Genomic DNA, 23825 nt, shown 5'->3' with positions numbered 1-23825 from the left:
ATGTATGGTCATGCATGGGTTACACAATCTTGCTGCAACATTGTAATATTTTTGACATCTAGACCAGACACTGTCCAGCATCAGTTGGATCTTCTGGTACATTATCACTATCACTCACCTCTGTGTCATGAACTGCCCTTCATTTGTTTTTGTGTATGCATCCAGTTTACTCTAAGGCATAATTCAAATATGTGGCTTTTTCAGTCTTAATGAAGCAGTACCTAAAATGAAATGAGAAGTGAAAGGATTTGTTTTGACTAGTCAGCCATATTCCAGTTATAACTCTTAAGTATTTATGATTGTGGCATACTCCCTTTTCTAAGAAGATATTTTGTGTATGCATACTCAATTATAATTATAATTATAAATCCTACACTGAAGATTGTAAATATTGGAAGTAGAGGCACAGAGCAGTTAGCACAGTTGCGTATCCCTCATGCAAGCCAAAGGACTTGTCTGTGGATTTCAGTCATGTTTAGCACCATGTGACTGAAATAATGTATATTTTTCACTTTGATCCCTTTCTATCCAATCAGACACAGTTTGCAGAAATGCAATTCCCACTTGTTGAATCAAGCCTCTGATCAAAAGAGGAAAAGGAAGTCCAGATGCAGGATCGACCTCAGTTAAAGGTCTATTCACAGAGATATAAACTTCAGACATGATTCACTTTGACGATGTTTTAAGCAGTGTGAAGTGGACACTCGGCCATGCGTCCTCGGGGGAGATCCAGGGTTTGCTCACTGACTTGCTGGAGGCTGGCATCCTCTCCAAGGACTACTATCTGTGCCTCACGAAGGAGAAAGATGCCGACGACCTTGCTAGAAGGATCTCTTTACCTGTGTGGGAGAAATGGAATATGTGCCAAAGCAAGATTCACGCGGTGCTCAGCAAACTTCAGAACAACTTGACAAAAGGGAATCCCACTCCAACCAGTAAGCTCTTGTTTTTATTGGTGCTTCTGCACATCTGTCTCTGCACATCTTCATTTATCTCTCTTTTATCTACCATGTGCTGTCCACTGTGTCTTCAGCTGCAGCCTAAATGTCCCAAACGCTGAAAGGTCTAAAGCAGTTCATTTAGTAAACAATTTGAAGTAGACAGTTCCTGGCTGACTTTAGTTGACTGTATATGTTGATACTAAACCTTCTTAGGTACCTCTCTCTCTCACTCTCTCTCTCTCTCTCTCTCTCTCTCTCTCTCTCTCTCTCTCTGTGTGCATGCGTGTGTGTGTGTATTGTCTGTCTGTGTGTGTGTGTCTATGTCTGTGTGTTTTCTGTGTGTGTGCGTGTGTCTGTGTGTTGTCTCTGTGTATGTGTTGTCTCTGTGTGTGTCTGTGTGTTGTATCTGTGTGTGTGTGTGTGTGTGTGTCTGTGTGTTGTCTGTGTGTGCGTGTGTGTGTGTGTTTGAAAAGTTGAGATTCTTGCTGAGCTGAAAATAGTAATAACAATATAATTTTCAAGTCTTGAGTTACTGCGGTATGCATGCAGTCAGACAAGACTTGCAACGTATGTAAAAATGTGAAGAATGCCCTTTATGATATAACATAATCTCTACAGAAGAAAAGTAACTCGTTTATCAGGCAACACACTGATTTCATGATATTTCATGGGGCATGGGAGATTGCATTTCAAGTGCAAACTAGCCTTCTACAGTGTTACAAGTGTGAACATTTCTATATTTAATTATTTTTTAAAATATGCAAAGTCATAATGCAGTTGTATTACAGATTATTATAATATTATTTTAACTTGAAAATGGTTCACCATAACACCTTAAAAGTCTGATTATAATAATTTGCTTTCTAAAGTTATCATCGGCTACTATTTCCTTCTCTGACATGCATATGTGTGTTTGTAATTAAGCATTCAAATATTTCACACTTCAGTTCTTTGTGTCACTGAATACAAGTGCTCAGCAAGATCTCGATGGTGCTAAGATTAAATAATGAACCAGATCTGCAGGTTTCTGAAGGTAGTTATATTCAACATTCTTTCATACCCATCATTGAAATCATCAACAATATTTTGTTTTTGGACTTTCGGCCAAAGTACCATTGCAATTTTACTTGTATGAACTTGTATATTGGTGAGCATCATAATGTATTTCTATTACTTTTTATTAATATTTTTATTATTTGTTTTTCTTACTATTCCCTTTATTATCCAGTGTGAGGAATATTGCACCACCTATTGGCTGACACCATTGCAATCCTACTCCTAGAGTCCAGATCCACTATATGTTTCATAGGTCAGCTGAAATCAACAATTTCTAAATACTCAAAACACATCGTAGTTGTTGATCAATTGAGAAAGTCACTTGTTGAAATGTTACTCAAAATGTCAACCACAGGTGGAAAAATGCTGACAGACATTTTTCCTTGTGGCCTTCTTTCCAGTGTATTGCACATTCCTCAGTTTCTCTCCCCCAGTATGGGGTGTCATTCAGGGAAATTAAAAAATAACAACTTTGACATGTATTTAAGGTTTGATGGCATAGGCCTATATATTGGTTTTCTGGCACATGCATGTGTTGGTTTGATGGCATGCACATGTCTTGGTTTACTAGCACATGTATTGGTTAACTTGACCATCTATTGTTTTACTGACATAAGTGTTAATTCTTTAGACATCTGATGGTTGGTTGGCATTTGTATTGGTTGATCAGTTGCTTTACTGTCATGTGTAATGGTTCACTTCAACATGTTTTGGTGTGTTGGCATGTCTATTGGTTTATATAAGAAGCAACACTCCTAAGGACCTTTTCCTGTTTGAAATATTGAGCAGACTGTTTTGTTATTATTGCCGAACTTCAATCAATCAGCTCTATATTATGAATCTAATTATTCATTATAATATATAGGTTATTCTGTATATAATTCAATTCGTATCCTCTCTGCCTTGCCCATTGGATTGGCCGTATAAACTGACCATTTAGATAAGTAGCCTACTTAACTGTTATCAGTTCAATGTCCTGTGCAGAAAGTTTATTGATGTGGCACTATTAAAACCAGTGATATCTAGAGGGTCATAAACATTTACCGCCTTTATTATTGTACTATCATTATATAATAATAATAATAATAATAATAATAATAATAATAATAATAATTATTATTATTATTATTATTATTATTATTATTATTATTATTATTATTATTATTATTATTATTTACAACAATGGAAGCTCTCAAGTTGCTTGTAGCTTCTGGTTATTATTTTATTGTATCAACTTTCCAATATAAATTCCTGCAAACAAATGCCAAACCGTTGCCATGTGTGTGTGCGTGCGTGCGTGCGTGCGTGTGTCTGTGTCTGTGCGTGTGTCTGGACGTGTGTCTCTGTGTGTGTGTGTGTGTGTGTGTGTGCGTGTGTGTGCGTGTGCCTGGACGTGTGTCTCTGTGTGTGTGTCTGTGTGTGTGTCTGTGCGTGTGTGCGTGTGTGTGTGTGTGTGTGCGTGTGTGTGCGTGTGCCTGGACGTGTGTCTCTGTGTGTGTGTCTGTGTGTGTGTCTGTGTGCGTGTGCGTGTGTGCGTGTGTGTGTGCGTGTGCCTGGACGTGTGTCTCTGTGTGTGTGTCTGTGTGCGTGTGCGTGTGTGTGTGTGTGTGTCTGTGTCTGTGCGTGTGTCTGGACGTGTGTCTCTGTGTGTGTGTCTGTGTGTGTGTGTGTGTGTGTGTGTGTGTCTGTGCGTGTGTGCGTGTGTGTGTGTGTGTGCGTGTGTGTGCGTGTGCCTGGACGTGTGTCTCTGTGTGTGTGTCTGTGTGTGTGTCTGTGTGCGTGTGCGTGTGTGCGTGTGTGTGTGTGTGTGTGTGTGTGTCTGTGTGCGTGTGCCTGGACGTGTGTCTCTGTGTGTGTGTCTGTGTGCGTGTGCGTGTGTGTGTGTGTGTGTCTGTGTCTGTCTGTGTGTGTGTGTGTGCGTGTGTGTGTGTCTGTGCGTGTGTGTGTCTGTGTGTGTGCGTGTGTGTGTGTCTGTGCGTGTGTGTGTCTGTGTCTGTCTGTCTGTGTGTGTGTGTGTGCGTGTGTGTGTGTCTGTGCGTGTGTGTGTCTGTGTGTGTGCGTGTGTGTGTGTCTGTGCGTGTGTGTGTCTGTGTCTGTCTGTCTGTGTGTGTGTGTGTGTGTGTGTGTTTCCCTTCTGAACTGCACCCCATACCCCAGGGAGGTAGGTTTTATAGCATAAAGTAAACATCTCCTCATTGACCTTGAAACCGGTTGACTGCCTTATTTGCTGAACCCGCACAGGTGTTAGTACATTGTCTATCCCGTCTGACTCCTTTAACCCTAACAATCATTGTCTTCCACATGATATATCAATACACAACGCCGTCTTTACACCAAGACTGTCCAGAGCGAAAGTCAGACGCTTAATATTAGACACAGGTTTCATTTTGTTTAGTTTAAATAGTTTGTTACATGATCTCTAAAAGCTGGCATTAAAGATAAATACCACTCTCCTGATCACAATCAAATGTTTCCAATTCATTATAAAAGTATTATTTTACAACGACTGTTGCATTTGGGATTTCTAGGTGAAGCTCTGGAGAACCTCTCTCTTGTATCTTCTGTGTTGGGTTTGGCTCAATCACTTCATTAAAAACTGAGCTGCTCATCTGAAGCATTTGAAATGATTTTCAGATGCTGAAGTTTGTGGATTTCTAGTGTTTTACTCTGACACACACATTCACTCATTCTCGTAGAATCACATACACACATAACATGTGTTTTCCAGACGGGGTTGGGCATAGTCACCTGTCCTGTGTATTTATAGTATTTGGTTTGCATAAGACTGGGGTTCAAGGAAAGCCCCGGTAACATTTCTCATTGTATTCATGACTGCACTGGCACGCTTGGGCAGTTGTTTGGCCGGATTAAATGCCTCGGCTGTGTTTGGCAAATCAGCGCGATAGTGAAAGCAGATTAAACGGAAGACGAGTCGAGCGGCTGCAGTCCGTCAGCGCTGACTTTCACACAGACGAGCCGCAGCTCTGCGCCTCCAGAGCCAGAGATCAGCATCCCCTCCATACACACGACCTCAGTCCATGTGGATGCCTCGGCTGCAGGTAAAACATCATCTATTTCATTGTTTTTATGAGAAAGAGACAGTTTTGTGCGCTCCGACTGGTGGTTATGCTTGTAACTTCATGAACAAAGTAAGGGGTTTCATTCTAACGCCACAAATAGAGGGCGAAATACAGCCCTGTTCCTAAAGGTAGTTTGTCGCGTATTTTTTCTTAATCTTTATAGTCTGTAAATTGGGAAAACTTTAGTTGTGTGCTTGTTAGAAAGGGGAACAGCTGGGTAATTCCAGATTAGTGTGTTTTCATTTGCTTAAGGCAAGGACACTATGCGCAGATAAATGGAAACTCCCTCATAGCCAAACCCTGCATCTCCACACACACACTCATGTGTGTGTGTATATATATATATATATATATATATACACTCACCTAAAGGATTATTAGGAACACCTGTTCAATTTCTCATTAATGCAATTATCTAACCAACCAATCACATGGCAGTTGCTTCAATGCATTTAGGGGTGTGATCCTGGTCAAGACAATCTCCTGAACTCCAAACTGAATGTCCGAATGGGAAAGGAAGGTGATTTAAGCAATTTTGAGCGTGGCATGGTTGTTGGTGCCAGACGGGCCGCTCTGAGTATTTCACAATCTGCTCAGTTACTGGGATTTTCACGCACAACCATTTCTAGGGTTTACAAAGAATGGTGTGAAAAGGGAAAAACATCCAGTATGCGGCAGTCCTGTGGGCGAAAATGCCTTGTTGATGCTAGAGGTCAGAGGAGAATGGGCCGACTGATTCAAGCTGATAGAAGAGCAACTTTGACTGAAATAACCACTCGTTACAACCGAGGTATGCAGCAAAGCATTTGTGAAGCCACAACACGTACAACCTTGAGGCGGATGGGCTACAACAGCAGAAGACCCCACCGGGTACCACTCATCTCCACTACAAATAGGAAAAAGAGGCTACAATTTGCACAAGCTCACCAAAATTGGACAGTTGAAGACTGGAAAAATGTTGCCTGGTCTGATGAGTCTCGATTTCTGTTGAGACATTCAGATGGTAGAGTCAGAATTTGGCGTAAACAGAATGAGAACATGGATCCATCATGCCTTGTTACCACTGTGCAGGCTGCTGGTGGTGGTGTAATGGTGTGGGGGATGTTTTCTTGGCACACTTTAGGCCCCTTAGTGCCAATTGGGCATCGTTTAAATGCCACGGCCTACCTGAGCATTGTTTCTGACCATGTCCATCCCTTTATGACCACCATGTACCCGTCCTCTGATGGCTACTTCCAGCAGGATAATGCACCATGTCACAAAGATCGAATCATTTCAAATTGGTTTCTTGAACATGACAATGAGTTCACTGTACTAAACTGGCCCCCACAGTCACCAGATCTCAACCCAATAGAGCATCTTTGGGATGTGGTGGAACGGGAGCTTCGTGCCCTGGATGTGCATCCCACAAATCTCCATCAACTGCAAGATGCTATCCTATCAATATGGGCCAACATTTCTAAAGAATGCTTTCAGCACCTTGTTGAATCAATGCCACGTAGAATTAAGGCAGTTCTGAAGGCGAAAGGGGGTCAAACACAGTATTAGTATTGTGTTCCTAATAATCCTTTAGGTGAGTGTATGTATAATATATATATATATATATATATATATATATATATATATATATATATATATATATATATATATATATATATATATATATATATATACATGAGTGTGTGTGTGTATCTATCTATAGTCTATAAACCACTGTTATAGAGATGTCAACCTCACTAGCCCACAATGGGTTTCATCTATAGGGGATTGTATAAGTAAAGGTGGTGCTGGGGATATTTCTATTTGTGGAGCAGAGAGATGAAACCGGTTTGTAACGAGTATAGCAGGGATGGATCCATTCAGTACAGAACCGCACTGTCTACACCAGCCTAACACAAATATCCAAAGAGCAGGTGTGTGGTTTGACCTGTAGCACAGGCTGGGCAACGTTGTTGATTTTTTTACAGCAAAACTTGTAAAAGGTCCGAGTGATTGTGCAATAAAAGCAAGTTACAGTATGTCGAGAACAAATCCGAATATAACAACAAACCCGTGCGTGCCTTATGTCTCAGCTGCGGACTCGCTGAAACTCGGCGCAGCTGCCACTTTGTCCCGAAATCCCGCGGCTGGCAGGTGAGTGTCAGATCATCAAAAGCAAAGAGCTACTAATTGAAAAGGCCAATTAGCACTGCGTTCTGGCTGGCTGTTAACGGGTCGATTTAGATGAAGTTAGAGCCTCTGGGTGCTGCAGCCATGCACGTCACCACCGCAGGAAATAACCCATTGAATCAGCACCAGACAGGCATAAACACATTGAAATGCACTGTCATTTAATTGGCATATCTCTTTCTGCAAACGCCTCCTGCATACTGCGTGTTTGCGCAGATAATGGTAAGCGCGCAATGTGCTGTGTTCAGAAGTGCGTATGGGTATCCATGCTGGACAGGTGATTGTATTTGTAAAAGTTTGAATGCTGTATTTAATGGCAACCCAATTTCATTAAGGAAACCTCCATGTTTGACAGCACTGTGCACTATTCGGATACTTTTCTCTCCCATGTGGGATGCGTTTTATCCCGCAAGCGAAAGTGAAATTAACATCCATTGGCACAGCTTGATGATGAAACAAAGATCAAACAAGCCAAGCTAAAACATTAAACCGGACTAACCAATCTCTTGTATCAGCTAGCTACATGGTCATAAACTGAGTGAGCTGGCACGATAAAGCTGCAGAGAAAGACATATTACAACAAATGACTGTTGGCATGATAACAACAAGCTTATTATTGCGCACATAAGCTGCTCCCAAACCACAACCTTAAACATCAAATAGATGTAAACAAAACCTGGACTTGACCTGATAACCTCCCCCTTTGTCTTTAGTCTACATCAGAGACTATCACACAAGAGTACTTAATAGAAGTATTCAGATCCCAAGAGGAAATGAAAACTTTACCCTATGACTTCACTGTCCCTCAGCAGTGGCACATGGAAAAGCGGATGCAAGAGGGAAAAAGAGGAAGTGATGCTGAGGTTGAATGTGGTAGTGGGTCTCACTAGGACACACTAGGGTCCTTCATTAATCAGATGGATTCAGTTCTTGGAGTAAACATGTGCTGAAATCTATCCAATTGAGCTAGAGCATGTGACCCTCCCCCAGTTGCAATCTTATGATGATGGTGTGAGTTATTGTCATGCACTGGTATTTACATCCTCACAGCCACCATGCAACAACATCAACTCAAGTGCCAACAAGGGGGAAGGGACAGCATTACAAAAACCAATAGAAGTGTCTTTTGGGGTCTTCCATCTGCCTTCTGAGGTTCTTAGCAGAGTAACTGTTCTTGCCCAGATTATGCACAAACTGGGAAGATCTTATCAGACCCAGATTGTTGGAATAGCAGTGTTTCACATGTAAGTAACGCGATGGCAATTGGCACAGATGCAGAGGGGATTCCAGAGTCTGAAGGGGCCCTTGGCAAAAAATCCCATCTTTTTTTTCCATAACCTTTTTTTACTAATGTTCATTACCATTATATTCCAGAAACCCCCATTACATAATGAAAGTTCAAAATGCATTTACAGAATCAGTTTTATTTTCACATTGGTTAACAGTAAAAAAAATACAATAAATAAAAACATGTTAACATAGCAGACAAAAACAGGACAATACAATAATTGTAAATAAGCAGCTGAAAAAAACTGAAAGCAAATGTAATAACACTAAGATGACCTGAGATAATACAAATAGGAGAATAACATAATTGTAAATAACTATAAAATCTATACACACATTTAGTGCTCTTGGTCTTTTCTTATTCTAATATATTATATTCTTTTCTTTTTTATTTTAGCAGAATATTAACAGAAAATGAAGCAGCTGAAAACTTTTGTTTTTAAATAAATCTGGATGAGGGATAGATAGAGATCTATCATACAATTTCATTTACAAAATGCTGGTTTCACAAACCAGTGTAGTCTCTGTTAGGCCTATATTTGTATTTATCTCAATTTAGACCTAAATTTAGGCCTATATAACATTTTTAGATTTTTAAATACAAATGAGACTTAATGAACAAAATAACTTGTGCTCCAACAACCAAAAACAATAGAGTCAATTTGGGTTACTGCGTGTAGAAAAATATTCTAGCAATCTAGCTAAGCTAAGTTAGCCAACTATTACCTTTAGCGTTGCTGGAGCAGTGCCAAAGATGGGGTCGCGTTACTGAGCTAGCAGTGAACATTGGACTACATTGGCGCTACAGCCATTAAAAATGCCCCCACTGGTAATTTAGTGTGTGAGGGGGGTCTGTCATTGTTTATCCTTCACATTAAACATAAATGTCCGGTGTACACTTAACACTGTCATGTTTTCTTTTCTCTTTGTCCTTTTTTTCTTTTCCTTTCTTTTTCCATCTCTTCACTGCACACACGTGTTCGTGTCAAAACAAACACACCGAGAACCATGGGGCCCCTTCAGGGAGGTTTGCGAGATGCTGTCAGATGATGCAACAGCAGTGTTTTTGAACAGGCTAAGCACTGAGCGCCTGACGATTTGAGGAATAGAGACTTGTGTCTGTACAATGTGTAAGATTGTTCGAAGCTGTTGACTGAACTCGGTCACCGAGACAGTTTTACAGATTACAGCATTCTGGATTATCATACAAACTGGGTTTCCTTGTCATTCACATTCTCTGTACTTGACGTTGGAGTTTTGCTTCTGCAGAAATTACAAGGAAAACTTTGACAAAACAAAACAAACTATCATTAGCCTTTGTATTTATTGAATTTATTGAGTCAATTCACTTTTCCATTGTGTCTAAATGTATGTTTTTCACACAATATGAACAATGCAAGTGCAGTATTTGTTTGAACTGGTAAAAATCAAACAATATTTGGGTAGTGCCAACAGATTAATAGCAGAGTGTCATAGGTTATCATCTGGGAAATTTGAGATTGTTTCCTGGTGGACTTTCAGACTTTGGCAATAGTTTTGGCAACTAGTTTTACCACATTATCAGTGGCCTTTAGACAAGGGGAATTCCATCCTCTGGCACCACGATAAACCATTTATGATTCTACGAAAAGTACAATCCAATCAGAGAACTGTGAATTCTTAAACTGAATTATCTTATAAGAAAGTCAGTCAGAACTAAGCTGTGGATTAAAAGAAAACCACTAAAGACAAAATAAACCTGCCACTTTACCACATTTTAAAATCTATAGACTAGACTAGACATTAAGATGGCATTTAGTCTAGTTAATGCTGTAGATAAGGGTTGTACATCACATTTATTAATGTTTTGACTAGTTAACTTTTACAAGACGTGACTTAAGAAACATTCTCACTCGGTTTACATGCTGACTGAAAGTTGTATTTTTTCATTAGGACTTCATCATTGTGTTTCACTAGAATTACGTTTTTGCTCATCGGTTTTCATACTGAATGTACCACTGCACTTTTGAAATGCTTTAAAATGTTTCTTGTGTAAACCGATAAGGCCATCTGCTAAGAAACAGAGAGCAGGTCATCGAAGTTTCTGGTTTCAGATTAGGATTAGGGTACTTTCCCCCATAAATTGTGACCTATTTTAAGGTTCGAAATGTAATTCAATTGGCTGCCCCAAGCAGCTTGTGGCTTGACTAGCTTAAAATACAGGGGTTTTGGCTGGATTCTGGATATTGTTATTCTCATAGAAAGATGATGGTCAGGTTTTATTTAAGCATACAGGGAGGATAAAGGCAGGAACAGTTTAGTAGGTAGTGTTGCTCTTTTGTCTCCCAGTTAACCAGGGTCACTGTGCTTCTTTCCAGGCCCCAGGATCCAGGACTCAGCTATGGAAGCCCCAATCATGCCTGAACTGGAGCTGCTGTACACAGACCCCTTCGCCCTGGACGATGACCTGCTGATTTCCTCTGAGGACTCCTTTACAGGCAGGGATTAATCTGGAGGGGAAAGATATGGCTAGATCATTTAGAAAATAAAAACACACTATAGAATATTGTAGCATATTTTGATATACGCTGGATTTAATACACAATGTGTATTTGCTCAGTATTTAGTATATAGATGTGTATTTGACTTTGCATTATAAGTTCACTTTCCTACAAATATATCTTTAGGAAACTCCAAAATTCAGGACCATGAATCCTATAAGGAAAATAGAAATTCTCAGAGGGGAATGGCATAAGCAGGGTGAATGCACAACCTGCAGCTGGGGCAGTTTGTGTGTCCCAACTGTTGACGTTCATCCAAAGAATGCAGTGCTGCTCACACACTGAGAAAAATTGCCTTCATTCCTGAAACAATCAACCGTTTAATCTCCAGCCTATATTTAAACCCTGTGTGACCCCTTGTAGCACTTTACAACATGCTTCTTACCCTCCCCCAAGCCCACCCTTATCACATGAATGAAATGAAGGGCATTTTGTATGTCCTAAGGCCTGTTGTTACTGCCTGTGCCACATTTGGTGTGAACACCTATTGATTAAGTGAGGTATTTTCCATCACTATCATTTCTAAGGAAGGTTTGACTACAAATTGTGCAATTTCAGGTAAGGAGATATACAATAAAGAAAAAACAGATATCTGGAGAATGGTCTGTACACAGCCTGTGTTTAGGAATATTTTTTAAATCAAAGATTGTAATTTTTGCATTTTTGTGGTTGTTGCAAAATGCAAAATGACTTCAGGTCATAAACATTGAGGCATTTTAATTGGTTTCTATGAATATAGTTATTTCCAGTTATTTCGTGAATTAAATAGTTATTGTCAGTTGCTATTTAACTGTTTACAGGTGAGATATAGTTATTGGCAGGTGCTATACAGTTGTTGATAGCGGAGGTATAGTTTTTACGACATTCTTCCCATATATAATGATTGCAGAACTTGAACATTCAAAACTTTATTTCCTTTACTATCTATATACCTGCATTCATATTTAGAGGTGGGATTTGTTGCTGAAATAGCTGGAAAGGCAGAAGAGATACTATGAATTTGACATTTTTTAAAAGGGCATTTAAAGTTGTACTTCTTTGTTATTTAACTGCATTATTTGTAGAGAAAAAAGTTTTCATTTTGAGTCTTATAATGAATACAGATTGAAATTGTAATATTCCTCCCCCACCCACCCACCCACCATGTTTTTATGTGCTTGGGTCTCAGAGGGTTTTAACTGCACTGTTTAAATAAACAAATTGCATTATAAACTGCTTTACTTTTGTTGGCCAAGGCTTTGATTCTGATAGGAATCAAATAGGATTGAAAATCGAATCCCTTTAAATCTGCACACAGTGAGTGATTTCACCATTATAATTCTTTACATTTTATGATATGCAGATGATGAGGGGAACCAACTGCCTCTGGCAACAAATTTTATGGACTTACTGTGTTCCCTGGACCCTGAGACCAGCAGCCTGTGGGAGGACTGCAATTCTCAGAGCTCCTACCCACTGGAGGATAGAGAAAACATAGGTATGAGGGATACCGTATTATATTTAAAATTGTCTTTCCCTTCTGCTAATCTTAACCTTAGAAGTCTATTGCTTCTGTATGTTTTATGACTTTCCCACATTGTGTAACTGCCGCAGAGCTGGAGCTAATACTGATAAAGTGATTATGACAGAGCAGTAAAGCAGATTTGATTTAATGAACAATGCCACAGCAATGTTAGCTCGCACATAATTTACATTTAGCACATGTTTTTATTGTTGTTAATTGCTCCCTAAATCGTTTGAACATCTTCTTTCATCGACAGAGAGAATAATCAAGTTTTTGCAGGACGACCCCACGGACGTTCCCAGTAAGTGGCTTTAACATTTAAAGAAATGTGTATCTGCAGAAAAACGTTTTTTTTTGTTTTGTTGTTTTTTTACTTTTAGACAATGCGCTACCACTCAGTTTCACTTCTCCTTTTATTAATAGCAGGTGAAATCGAGACAAGCCCAGCGACAGCAGAAGCAGACAGTTCAGACGCGCCATGCCATGAAACAAAAGTGAAAAGTACCAAGCTAGGAAAACGGGGTGAGCGTCTATTACCATCGCAGGGTCCGGTGCCGCGACAGAAACAATGCTTGACATTCCACAGTGATAGAGCTTAGAGGGTATAGAAAGAGCAGGTTACATTTATCTCATTCCCTCTTGACTTGGTAAGAGCGTTCAAACCCAATCCAGCACAAGGCCCAGTTGCATCAGGTGTTCAGAGGTGTGCCTGAGACTGCAGTCCAAATCTGAAAGGGTCTGACAGCACACACTGCACTAGCAAGAAGCTTATTGGGGCAAATGAACTGTATTTTTGTTTCTAATATTGTTCTTAATATACTTTATGTTTAGATCAGAAGTCTGCTGGCATAAATTGTGGAGATACGACAAAGCCAAAAAGAAGGAAAAGAGGTACATTATTACTATTCTATAGATTCGTAAATATATAATTCTGGATTTGTAATAGCAATGTTATAACTTTGATGAAAAGTGTGTTACTTACCATTAATAACTGTAATCAGTTTCTATGTGAGATGTTTTTTGTGTGACTACGCACTAAATCTGATAGAAGATCAGGAATGTATTTTAATTGTTATCTTTGCATTGCAAGGTTTCCTTATTCCTGCAAATTGAAAATGTTTACCACAAATCACACACCTTTGTTTCGGTACAGGGCAAATTGTGCAAAGATATTTAAGCACTCCTTCCTTTACTTTTCCACCACCAATGTCACCAAATATGTATGATTCATTTTAATATTCATTGGAATGCCATGCAAGGACTAGGTTCTTTAGTTTCTATTTGACATTACTTGAGGACTGTTGCAGTTAGATGCTGCATTGTGGTTGTAATTATTCATATTTGCATTTTGTTGTTTTGTCTCTGTCCAGGTTGTAGTCTACAGCAAAGGGCTCAGAAAATGAAACATAAGATTATAAGAACTCAAAACAACCAAGGTACCTTTCAGTGTGAGAGTAAAACCAGACAGGAAACCACCCCATGCACACCCCAAATAAAAGGCTCTGCTGCTTTGCAAGATTAAATGATTTGATATTTGGTGCACGGCAGTCTGTATGTACCACCAGTAGGGACAATGGCCAAAACATAATAAATACCAAAATAATCAGCTTTGAAATGCATTTATATTTATTTTCTATAATTTACAAAGTAGTGTGGCAAAAGACAAAATACAATTAGTACATATCACAATATATTCAACAGAATGTTAATTGGCTTTAGTGTCTCAGGCAATGCCTCTGACAGATGGGCAAACAATTGCTGAGACAGTCTTGTTTCAGACCAGATTTTAGGTAGACGTTGGTCTTCATCCTAGAGGAGTTACAGTGAGGGAAAAAAAGTGTTTGATCCCCTGCTGATTTTGTACGTTTGCCCACTGACAAAGAAATGATCAGTCTATAATTTTAATGGTAGGTGTATTTTAACAGTGAGAGACAGAATAACAACAAAAAAATCCAGAAAAACGCATTTCAAAAAAGTTATAAATTGATTTGCATGTTAATGAGGGAAATAAGTATTTGACCCCTTCGACTTAGTACTTGGTGGCAAAACCCTTGTTGCCAATCACAGAGGTCAGACGTTTCTTGTAGGTGGCCACCAGGTTTGCACACATCTCAGGAGGGATTTTGTCCCACTCCTCTTTGCAGATCCTCTCCAAGTCATTAAGGTTTCGAGGCTGACGTTTGGCAACTCGAACCTTCAGCTCCCTCCACAGATTTTCTATGGGATTAAGGTCTGGAGACTGGCTAGGCCACACCAGGACCTTAATGTGCTTCTTCTTGAGCCACTCCTTTGTTGCCTTGGCTGTGTGTTTTGGGTCATTGTCATGCTGGAATACCCATCCATGACCCATTTTCAATGCCCTGGCTGAGGGAAGGAGGTTCTCACCCAAGATTTGACGGTACATGGCCCCGTCCATCGTCCCTTTGATGCGGTGCAGTTGTCCTGTCCCCTTAGCAGAAAAACACCCCCAAAGCATAATGTTTCCACCTCCATGTTTGACGGTGGGGATGGTGTTCTTGGGGTCATTCCTCCTCCTCCAAACACGGCGAGTTGAGTTGATGCCGAAGAGCTCGATTTTGGTCTCATCTGACCACAACACTTTCACCCAGTTCTCCTCTGAATCATTCAGATGTTCATTGGCAAACTTCAGACAGGCCTGTACATGTGCTTTCTTGAGCAGGGGGACCTTGTGGGCGCTGCAGGATTTCAGTCCTTCACGGTGTAGTGTGTTACCAATTGTTTTCTTGGTGACTATGGTCCCAGCTGCCTTGAGATCATTAACAAGATCCTCCCGTGTAGTTCTGGGCTGATTCCTCACCGTTCTCATGATCATTTAAACTCCACGAGGTGAGATCTTGCATGGAGCCCCAGACCGAGGGAGACTGACAGTTATTTTGTGTTTCTTCCATTTGCGAATAATCGCACCAACTGTTGTCACCTTCTCACCAAGCTGCTTGGCGATGGTCTTGTAGCCCATTCCAGCTTGTGTAGGTCTACAATCTTGTCCCTGACATCCTTGGACAGCTCTTTGGTCTTGGCCATGGTAGAGAATTTGGAATCTGATTGATTGATTGCTTCTGTGGACAGGTGTCTTTTATACAGGTAACAAGCTGAGATTAGGAGCACTCCCTTTAAGAGAGTGCTCCTAATCTCAGCTCGTTACCTGTATAAAAGACACCTGGGAGACAGAAATCTTGCTGATTGATAGGGGATCAAATACTTATTTCACTCATTAACATGCAAATCAATTTATAACTTTTTTGAAATGTGTTTTTCTGGATTTTTTTGTTGTTATTCTGTCTCTCACTGTTAAAATACACCTACCATTAAAATTATAGACTGATCATTTCTTTATCAGTTGGCAAACGTACAAAATCAGCTGGGGATCAAATACTTTTTTCCCCTCACTGTATACAAGCTAACCTTCAATAGAGGAGGGAGGCTTGTACCATAGCTTTTGGCATGATTGTCTATTTCACCATTGTGTATAGGAATATTTTGTATGATTAACAAAGTCTCCAATTCGTATTGCCTTTTTTTTATGTAGGTATCAGTCCTTCAGCCCCCACAAGTGCATTTCTGACTTTCTCTGCGTCTCAAGGAGTTTTCCACATTAACTCCAACCCCGTCCAGCACGTCGTACACGTTCCTTTCTCCAGCCTAACAGCCAAAGGAAATGCAACACTTTTTACACACTGTGCCAGTAAGTGGATGTACTTCGTCATTCCTTACACTTCTTTGCAGTTATGCAAATATGTAATTCATATCCACTGACCTCAGGTTATTCAAGGTTATTCAAAAGTTATTATCATGTTTCAAATATCACTGCCCAAACAGGAAGCATGGTAAAGAGATTGGAAGATACCAAAAGGCTCGCTAAACGCTTGAAACAATGTACATGTAAGAGTTGAATTAAGCCCAGAAGGTATTATTATAAATAATGTGACTTAAATTTTGCAATAATGTAGGAAAATACTAATATAAAGCAGTCAATATATTACAATATACAGCCATCAGACAACTTACTCCCTTCCTCTACCTTTTCACAGATGGCCCAGCAGTCCAGGTGTTTCAAACATTCACTGCTCTTCCACCGCAAGTTATTAACATCCCCGTAGGCAACACTGTCAATCCTGGGGGGGCTACCTATGTTTGGGGTGAGTGTCGTACCTGTGTCTCCCTGGAAATATGAAGAGCTGCATATTTATTTGAAAAGAAATGGACAACTGAGTGTGTGAGACTATGTATGTTGACATTCAAAAAGAATACTCAACACTCGGTGATCTCGGTTTTATATATATGTATTTTTCCAGTGCTAGTTAACCCTGTTTGTGACTTGGAATAGTGAGGCTCAAGAATTATAACTACTTATAAGTTTTAGTGATTTACCAGTGGTTTATAATAGTCTCTGGTCCCCTCCTACCTTGTTTTTATTTCCATGATGATATATGTTTAGTTATGCAGGTTTGACTCATTAACTCCTCTTTTCTCTCTACTGTTTCCAGTCCCTCCTGCTTCACTGCCCTCACCCAAGCCTCAGAATCCGCCAAGCTCACCCGGTAAGAGGGCATTTCCAACACATAGCAATCCAGCCTTATATTGATCAGGAAGAAATAGTTAATTAACATTTTATCAGATTGTGTGGGGGCTGGGCAGGGGCAGGGCAGGGAACATTTACAAATAAAATAGGAAAGAATGGTCAGCACCATCCAGTTGTCTGCATCCGTGTGAGATGGGTTTGTCATGTGTGTCTTCAGAGCCAGGGACCGTTGTGTCTGCAGACCTTGCGAACCACCTTGTCAACCACGCACTTCTCAATTCCTCTTCGGATTCAATTAGCGCATCACTCTCTCCATCATCAGCCTCTCCTCAGTCTTCCACAACAGGTATGGTGGGTGTTTCACTAATGCATCTGGTGGCTAGCAGAATAAAATGTCACATCAGCACACAATGCAATACTTCTTTGCTTGGCTTTCACGCAGCTGTTTCACGGTTGATGATTAAGACAAGTCATTTCTATTTGGTTATGAACTATGTTTCTTATAAATAGCTGCAGATATATGAAGCCAATAATATATAATTTACACCAGGGTTTTGTTAGCCCTCAGCATTTAAATAACTGCAGCTCATGGTAATGAACAGAGATGAATAAATGGATACATCTAAATTCCTTTTGCATTTGATTCCAGAATCTGGATTATCACCGCCTCCTCCTCAACTGGTTCAGACCCCTGAAAAACCAAGTACGTTCTGAGTCCTTTATAATATATGAAACATGTGCAGTGGGTTCTGGTCTTCTAGTGAGCAGTCTTCAAATAAATAGGTGTCTGTTTGTTTCTTAAACATATTTTAACCTTAGCGATATCCTTACATCAACTTGTGATGCAATTTGTTGGATTACAGTTTCGTAGAATAAAACGAAGCTATTGAAGTCAATTATACTGATACTACATCCATTTTAGCACCAATTTTAACTATTTAATGTAATTCGATGAAACCATAACCCATAACTTAACAAGAGAATAAGTATAAGATATGTGTGAGTTAGCAATGGATAATTGGCTGTTTTTGATCATTCTATCTGCTTGTTTTTCAGAATGTGTTGAAGACTACATTGAATCCCTCAAGTCTTTCATGCTTGACAACTGCCAACTTATGAGTATGGAGACTGAAATCGCCCTGGAGAGACTGTATGTGGATGTGCCTTTGGTGCAGAGGCAGATCAAGACAAAGCCAGGCAAGCACGGGAACAAGTATCTGGAGAAAGAGCTAGTCATCTGTGATATAGCAGAGACAAGGAAATTTGCGATACAGAGAAATGAACTTTTTGAGGATACAGACCAGAAACCAGCCAAGGTGATTGCTTTGCTTGGAAAGGCTGGGATGGGCAAGAGCACATTCATCCAGAAGCTTTGCCAGGACTGGGCAAATGGAGACTATCAGCGCTTTGAGTTTGTCTTCTCCTTTGAGAGCAAGAGACTGAATGTGCCAGGGGAGACATTTAGCCTGAGGAGCTTGCTGTTTGACCCTCTCACATCCCCACCTGGCACAAATGCCCACAAGGTCTTCAGATACATTCTTGACAACCCCCAAAAGGTGTTGATCATATTTGATGGTTTTGATGACTTTCAGGACAGCGAAGGACTTCTACATAATCCTGCTACCAGTCACACAAAAGCAACCTACAGCATTAAACAGCTCTTTTCGGGTCTGTTTCAGAAGAAGTTGCTTGCTGGAAGTACACTATTAATTGCTGCCAGACCGAAAGAGGTTTTGAACCAGTTCTTGGGCAAAGTCAACAAAATTGTAGAGTTGTGTGGCTTTTCAGAAGAAGAGATAGAGTTGTACATGGCAAGGTATTTTAATGGTACCTCATACAGTGACGGAGGCTGGAAGACAGTGAAGAACAATAGATTTCTATTTAGTCTATGTTATAATCCTTTGATCTGCAGGTTTGTTTGCTTCCTCCTTGAACATGTGGATGAGAATCAAAGCTTACCGTCTACACTTACACATCTCTACCAACAGGTGCTTCATTATAAATTACACATGAATTTGCCTGAAGCAGATACTTCAAAGAAGCAACAGCAACAACATATTCCAAAGCTAGGGGCCTTGGCTTGGGCGGGTGTGAAGAATCACACCTGTCTCTTGAACCAAGAGGACTTGGCCTCCACAGAACTGAGAGAGTTTGGACTGAGTGGTGGTGTTTTTATTCCATTTAGCTTGAGACACAGCAATGGTGAGGAACAGTTTGGCCATGGATTTGCACATTTGCTCATGCAGAATTTCTTGGCTGCTTTGTATATCACAATGTCCAAACAACTGACTGATAAGGGCCTTGTCAACCAAATGGTGCTCCAGCAAAAGAAAAAGAAGCCCCAGAGTGAGTGGCTGGACGTGACCCGATGGTTCATGATGGGGCTCCTCTTCCAGAAAATACCTCCCTTTCTGGACAGCTTTCCTGACGGCACTGTCAACACTATGGCTAAGAGGAATGCTATGGAAGACTACTTGAAAAAGATGAACCCCAGCGATCTGAATGGCAACAGGCTGCTGGAGCTCTGCCACTGTGTCTATGAGAGTCAAAACATGAAACTCATTAAAGACCTGGTGCAGAAATTACCTGAAAAGATATCTGGAGCCCAGCTCACCCCACCGGATGTTTTTTTCCTGCATTACTTCCTGAAGAAAGTCAAGGAAACCACAAAGACCTTCTCCGTTGATCTGCAGGAATCCGGCATCAACCTCTGTGGCCTGAAGGAGCTGGTGGGGCTGAAGTGTGTCACGTCTTTCAGGTCAGGAAGGAGAAATCCAACTGTCAAGATATTACTATTTCATATGTATAATACTGTATATGTTACTCTTATCATTTCGCCAGGAGGTACAGATTGAATTTTTTTTTAACGATGACTAATCGTATGATTGAATTTTGTTTGTTTTTGTTTGCAAAGACCTTAATTTGATTACATTTAGAAATAATATTCTGAAAGGGAGTTATTACAATCGATCAACAATACATTTCTATATTTAAAATTTCAATTTGGGACATTGTCTGATGGTACATATTCCATAACTGTAGTGTGCATTTGTGTATTAATCCTTCACTGTTTAATCACTATTATTATTTCCTACAGGGCTTCTATATCCGATACGATAAGCCTGTGGGAGCATTTGCAGCACACCGGGGAAAAGGAGCTATTAAAGAAAGCAGTGGCCAAGTTCACCATCAACCCTTTCAAGGCAAAACGGATCACTGATGTGGAAAACCTGGCTCTCCTTGTTCAAATCTACAGACAGAAAAAGCTTATCCATTGGTAATGAAGCCAATAGCTGTCTCTCACTTTAAAACACCAGATCTTCATTATAGATTGGTGGTATTTCTGTGGTTGTATATACAGAAGAATAATTAAGTATTGTACATACAAATATAAAGAATATATTTAAATTAGAGAGAGAGATGTAGATAGACAGATATACACGTAATACATAGTTGGATATTTTTCAACCTAGTGAATTGATTTGTATCTATATGTGGTTACATGTAGTTACATTGTAGATCAGCTCTTATTTTAACAATGCATACCAATATAATCATGATAATAATTTGTATTAATAATCTAAAATATGTCAAAATAATAATGTCATCATAATAATCTGGGTGTAAATGTATAGATATGTCCTACAAAAAGAGAAAAACAGATGTAAATCAGAAACAGTGCTGATAATCTGTGATTTATGTGGTTTTGCAGTGACTCTGGTGATCCTGAGTCCAACCTGGATGAAGATACGTTCCACATTCCAGCTGTGGAGAACCTTCACGATCTGGAATTTGCGTAAGTGTTGGAGCCCGATGAATCAGACGCAAAAGAGAATAGCAACTATCACATCGATGACTGTATTTATTTAGTTTTGGCTGCCTCACCTGCCCTGTGCCTGGTATAGAAAAGCTAAACAGACCTAAAGCGGTCATGGATTCTAAATTATTATCGACGAAGGCAGTGTGGTGATCACTGGGTCACAATGTTTGGGTGAGTTTGTAGTGAGTAACTGTTGTTATTTCCTCTCTAGGTTGGGCCCACAGAACGGATCTTTGGGTTTTCTAGGCCTGGTGGAAATTCTTCCCTCGTTACAGTGGCTAAAACACTTGGAGTAAGTGTTGGTGCCTGGATTCTGTCACGTTAGGAAAACTGAAAAAAACAGTGGGGAATTCCCCTTGCCTGTTGATTTAGCCATTCGGAAAGACTGCCTTCTCTGTTCTATTGTAGAGACACCACCCAACCCAGCAAACTTGAAAACTGCTATAATTACGAAGTCCTTATTGCAAAGCTCGCTTATTAAACAAAATCTTTTTTAGGGTAACTATTTGCATATTAACTTGTAGCATCTAGGAGGTAAATATTTTTAGATAAGACTGGCAGGATATGTGAGTGATTCAGATTGTTCCACTAAAAACAAATAGCATTTTCACATCTTGCATTGTATTATTTGTTAATCATTACACTTTAAAACCACAACAAGTTATACATTAAGAAAAAACTTTCTGAAATGTGCATTAAAGATTAAAACTAGACTGGTGAGTTGATGTATTGCATAGATACTGACCAAAGCCTCTTTAATTCTCAGCCTGGAATCGCTGACTGACAATAAAATAGGAGACATGGAGGCAGAGAAATTGGCAGAAGTGCTGCCAGCGCTATCATCACTTGAGACTCTGAAGTAAGTCACCTCTTTCGAAATAAACCAAAGTCATTCCTACCCACTTTCTCAATGCCATAAAGCCCTCTGTGGTTGTCAGTGCTGATCATCTTGCATGCTTTTCTCAGCTTTACTTTCATTTTGTAAATATCAATAAAAAAAAGATTTACACATTTGCTAATCTACCACATTGTTTTCTACCAGTCTGTCCCAAAACTGCATTGGAGATAAAGGAGCAGAGAAACTGGCCCAGGCCCTTCCCTCTCTGATGTCACTAAGGAGTCTCAGGTAAAGTCAACACTCAAATATGACCTGATCTGTGTAACAGCCAACAAAGTGTGTCAGATTATAAGGTTACGCTTTTTCTTTCTTTTTCTTGCCTCTAGCTTGTACAGTAACCTAATCGGTGACAGTGGAGCAGAGAATGTGGCAAAAGTTCTCCCAGAAATGAAGTCTCTCATGGATCTAAAGTGAGTTTCCACAATCCAGATTCTAGTTCATTCCAGAGCTTGTCCTGAGATCTTTCAATCACTAACTGCTTACATCATTTGAACATTGTCTTTTTAATCCTCAGTGTGAAATATAACAAGATCACAGATGTTGGGGCGCTCAAGCTAAGTGAAAGCCTGAAAGGTTGTCCATGGATAAAAAGCATTGCGTAAGTCTCCTCATACTCTACTTTAGAAAGCCATTGGAATCACTTGGTCTGCAATAATGAATTTACATGCAGCTGTTATCTGTTTCTTGTTCCCAAAACGAAATTCTAAGAAATACTGTTGCTTTAGTCAGACATATCTTGACCAATCTCCTGTTTCCCGTGTTTTCCCTGTAGAATGTGGAACGAGTCGATCCCACACGGGGTTCTAGAACACCTAAAGCAACAGGACTCTAGAATCAACACGCTCTAGAGAGGTTACCCTCCATCCAGAAACACACCTGCTGAGAGAAAAGGAAGAAAGCACTGCAGCACCTTTTTACAGAAGGCTTTTTCATTTTCAGGGCTTATTTCATATGAATATGGTGGTTTTTTTATGATTGTTATTTTTATGATTTTATTTTTTCAAGTTTAATTGGATTTATAACCATTCACTACAACAGAATTGTACATGCAGAATTCATTGTTTCTGTATGTCTCTGACTGTGTTTTACACTAATTTCTGTTCCCAGTTCATTTCAAACTGACCTCTTTATTATCCTGCTTTCTATGTACAAATACAAAATGACTCTTCACACTTACAATTGAACAATCACTGGACTCTATTTTCATCAACTTGAGGCATTTTGCTATTAAGAAACTTGACTTGGCACCGGATTAAATCAAAACTTTGACCCAACCCAAACCTGTACATCATAGCGGTTACATTTCTGATTAGGAGAAAGTGGCGTCTAACTAAAAACGAAGCTGCAACTGAGTACAGTTCTGTAGTTTTCTGTTAGCAGGTGGGTCAAAGTTTTGATTTGCTGCCACCAAGGCTGGGATTAAATGGTTTTGAAAATAGTCCTTCACACAAGCAATAAAATATTTAATTTAAAAAAACATTAAGCTGCTTTATCAGTATTATACTGAAACTATAGCAAATTATCTGCACTAGAATTTGATTTTGTTAATTTGGCATATAACTCACTTAAGCACAATTATAAGTCCAGCTATAAAACAATGCAATGTGTAACTAGTTTACTTTTTTAGACACGCATCGTGACTAGAAAAACATGTAATGGAAGAGATTTTAAGAGACCCCATTTAGTTTCTGAGTAACATGTGATTCATAGTTGAAGAAAAGGACGGGGGGACATTTCATTGTAAAACTATATTACTTTGTAAAGAGTAATGTAAAGATTTGAGAGAATTTTATTTTTAGTAAGTTTTGTACTGTTTGAAAGAGTAGCTTTGGAATTGCACCTGACCATACCTTATGCTGCTTATGTACTTCTTGATATCTTCTGTACCATAAATGTTTATTTTTAATTTAAAAGTATGTTGTCCATTGCTGAGACACTTGTTACATTTTGTGCCAAAATGTAGCTTGCTGATGGCTGAGAATGTTCCACC

The 23825-nt window shown here is 39.6% G+C and overlaps 1 protein-coding gene across 2 annotated transcripts; it reads left to right on the top strand.

Moving 5' to 3' along the window:
- Positions 1–627: 627 nt before the first annotated feature.
- ciita (class II, major histocompatibility complex, transactivator) lies at positions 628–23748 on the top strand. 2 transcript variants are annotated; one of them, XM_066689355.1, is made up of 21 exons: positions 628–935; positions 10891–11010; positions 12416–12550; positions 12834–12878; positions 13001–13099; positions 13409–13468; positions 13948–14013; positions 16125–16280; positions 16627–16734; positions 17083–17136; positions 17335–17463; positions 17767–17820; positions 18174–19875; positions 20215–20394; positions 20830–20913; positions 21149–21229; positions 21704–21796; positions 21980–22063; positions 22162–22245; positions 22350–22433; positions 22608–23748. In XM_066689355.1, exons 1-21 carry the CDS (start codon positions 662–664, stop codon positions 22681–22683), a joined length of 3768 nt encoding a protein of 1255 aa, XP_066545452.1. In that variant the 5' UTR covers positions 628–661; the 3' UTR covers positions 22684–23748. The 2 variants fall into 2 exon arrangements, with proteins under 2 accessions (XP_066545452.1, XP_066545453.1); XM_066689356.1 differs by lacking the exon at positions 628–935 and adding an exon at positions 4834–5056.
- The last annotated feature ends 77 nt before the right edge of the window (positions 23749–23825 follow it).

This window comes from Amia ocellicauda, chromosome 17 (assembly GCF_036373705.1).
Source record: "Amia ocellicauda isolate fAmiCal2 chromosome 17, fAmiCal2.hap1, whole genome shotgun sequence".
In the NCBI taxonomy this organism is placed as follows: domain Eukaryota; kingdom Metazoa; phylum Chordata; class Actinopteri; order Amiiformes; family Amiidae; genus Amia; species Amia ocellicauda.
Note: the sequence above shows the minus strand (reverse complement) of the source record. Positions and strands in the feature narration are given on the sequence as shown.

Bases quoted from the DNA above. Each gene is read 5' to 3' on its own strand.
- ciita (XM_066689355.1), top strand. From the start codon at position 662: ATGATTCACTTTGACGATGTTTTAAGCAGTGTGAAGTGGACACTCGGC. The intron at 17,821-18,173 runs GTACGTTCTGAG...CTTGTTTTTCAG, and splicing joins TCAGACCCCTGAAAAACCAA to AATGTGTTGAAGACTACATT. The intron at 22,064-22,161 runs GTAAAGTCAACA...TCTTGCCTCTAG, and splicing joins ATGTCACTAAGGAGTCTCAG to CTTGTACAGTAACCTAATCG.